The sequence below is a fragment of the Camelina sativa genome, chromosome 9, assembly GCF_000633955.1.
Source record: "Camelina sativa cultivar DH55 chromosome 9, Cs, whole genome shotgun sequence".
NCBI classification, from domain to species: Eukaryota; Viridiplantae; Streptophyta; class Magnoliopsida; order Brassicales; family Brassicaceae; genus Camelina; species Camelina sativa.
This window is the reverse complement of record NC_025693.1, coordinates 33624856-33627450: the sequence shown is the minus strand read 5'-3', so window position 1 is coordinate 33627450 and position 2595 is coordinate 33624856. Positions and strand designations below refer to the sequence as shown.

The 2595-nt window shown below is 38.4% G+C and overlaps 2 protein-coding genes across 2 annotated transcripts; both read left to right on the top strand.

The window, feature by feature from the left end:
* Window positions 1287–1823, top strand: LOC104715928 (FHA domain-containing protein DDL-like). Its single transcript, XM_010433292.1, has one exon. The coding sequence runs from the start codon at window positions 1287–1289 to the stop codon at window positions 1821–1823; it is 537 nt and encodes a 178-aa protein (XP_010431594.1).
* LOC104715927 (auxin-responsive protein SAUR21-like) lies at window positions 1759–2587 on the top strand (the record flags this gene model as incomplete). The annotated part of the gene is made up of 1 exon (XM_010433291.2): window positions 1759–2587. A coding segment is annotated over exon 1 (414 nt), but the record flags the coding sequence as incomplete, so codon positions are not given.

Below are 2595 nucleotides of genomic sequence, written 5' to 3'. Positions count from 1 at the left end.
TAATCACCAAGTGGAATGTGGTTATTAAACTATTCAAAGGAATAAGTACGGTATCCTAAGCTTCTCTTCTATAATAAAAGATAATTAGTAGTATAATAAGCTAATAGCAGAGTCACAGGAATATTCTCATGTAAACTAAGTAGCTCCATTATTGTGATCACATGCATATAACGTCCGTCTCTGGAAAGAGTACGGCAAATCAAAACTCAAAAGGACTGAGTTAACCATCCCTTAAACCAAAACATGATTCAAGAAAAGGGAGAGAAAGATGTTCATGAAATCACATGTTGGTTCTCTGCAATATGATTAATGAAGGTCAAAGTCAAAACATAAACCATAGAGATCCGATAAAAAGGAAAACGCCACATGACATCTCTGTTCCTTGAGATTTAATACCATATATTAATCTAAACAAATCGCCTAATACATGTGCATTCATAATCATCTCCTGAACCTGATATCGAGGATATAATGAATTACAGGTTCTGTAAAGGCAGCAAGATCCATCATCAGCAAATTTAACAAGAACAAAACCATATGCCTTGGAATCATAAAAACAGTTGGAGTGTGTACTAGTAGTAGTTTTCTGCTTTAAAGATGAGTGTTGAGGTTATATAACGACAACCAAATCCTATTTTAAAGGCATCAATCTATGAAAGAATAAACCTATTCAAATGAGACACATTGCAGACAAAAAATCAATAAGTAAAGGTGTGGAGAAGTCAGCTTTCACACATGAACATAGAGATCAGTAAAGAAGGCAATGAGATTCACTAGTCTGATTCAATCGTTACAATGTGGCTATATTTGATATTTGGCAGAGTAAAGACAACATATATATATATAACAATTGGAAAAAGAAAGGAACCTGAAAACTAAAATGGGTACATTGAAGATACCACAAGGGGAGGTTTTAGAACATTAGNTTTTTAAAAAAAAAAAAAAAAAAAAAAAAAAAAAAAAAAAGTAATGTTTTTGGGTTGCACTTGCACATGTGCGGCACAATGGCTAAGGGTAGGTGGATATTAGGTGCGGTCGTACAACGCCTTAATTGCGAGGGGAAAAGAAATAACAGTTGGGCCGTGAGGAGATTATTAGTGGGCTTTTTATTTGTTGTGTAATCAACCTGACCTGAAACCGTCAGTACTTCTATGTGACACAGGGAATTAAAACGATTGATTAAGAAGGAAAACAAAAAAAAAGGGTTTGTTAGCCGGCGATCCCTACACTAAATCCTTGACAACGCTACAACTTATCGTTGTTGTTCCTCTCTGATCGCCGCTGCCATGTCGAACCAAACCCACCACCGGGAAGCTGACGAGGCTTTGACGACAAAGAAGAAAAAGGAAGAAGAACCATGTTTCGAGCTATCAGGGAAACTTGCTGAAGAAACCAACAGATACAAAGGCATCACACTTCTCTTTAATGAGCCACCAGAGGCTAGAAAACCCATAGATAGGTGGAGACTTTATGTGTTCAAGGATGGTGAGCCACTGAACAAGCCAATATGCATTCATCACCAAAGCTGCTATCTATTTGGACGTGAGAGAAAGATCGCCGACATTCCTACAGATCACCCATCTTGCAGCAAACAACACGCTGTTATTCAGTATCGGGAGGTGGAAAAGGAGAAATCAGATGGTATGATGGGTAAGAAGCAAGTGCGGCCTTACATTATGGATCTTGGTAGTACCAATAAGACTTGCATCAATGGAAGTCCGATTGAGCCGCAACGGTACTATGAGCTTTTTGAGAAAGATACCATAAAGTTTGGCAACAGCAGCCGAGAGTACGTATTGTTGCATGAGAATTCTACTAAGTAAATGAAATCAGAGTCAAGATATATAACCAGCTTATGTGTATCATTTCTTCTGTGCTGGTGAGGTATAGCTATTTGATTTTCTTTGTTAACAAGTTCAAGTTGGTTAGAATTAGATCATTAAATAACCCCAAAGCATATGATTAGCCCAATATTTTAAACAGAAAAACAATTAACCTCTAATTCTGAAATTAATTTAATCAGAGTTAGAGGGTCACCACCTCTATATATCCGCAACTCTCAAAATCCATCACGTCCTCATCACTACACATAGAAAGAGACAAACGCTAAACCATCACATAAACAAGACATTTTACCAAACCTATTTCTTGTCTTGTGTCTTCTATCTTCACCATGGAAGACAAGAAGTCCAACAAGATCAGAGAGATCGTTAAGCTTCAACAGATCCTCAAGAAATGGCGCAAACAAGCGATTGCATCAAAGGCAGCCAAAAACAACACCACCGAAGAGAACAACAACAGTGGCGGAGGTAGCAAGAGCATCAAGTTTCTGAAGAGGACACTGTCATTTACAGATGTAACAGCTGTGCCTAAAGGGTATCTAGCTGTCTCGGTCGGGTTAGAGAAGAAGAGGTACACAATACCAACAGAGTACCTTAGCCACCAAGCATTCTATGTTCTTTTACGTGAGGCAGAAGAAGAGTTCGGGTTTCAACAAGCCGGTCTCTTGAGGATTCCGTGTGAAGTTTCTGTTTTCGAGAGCATATTGAAGATAATGGAGGAGAAGAACGAAGGGTACCTGGTGAAGACAACAAC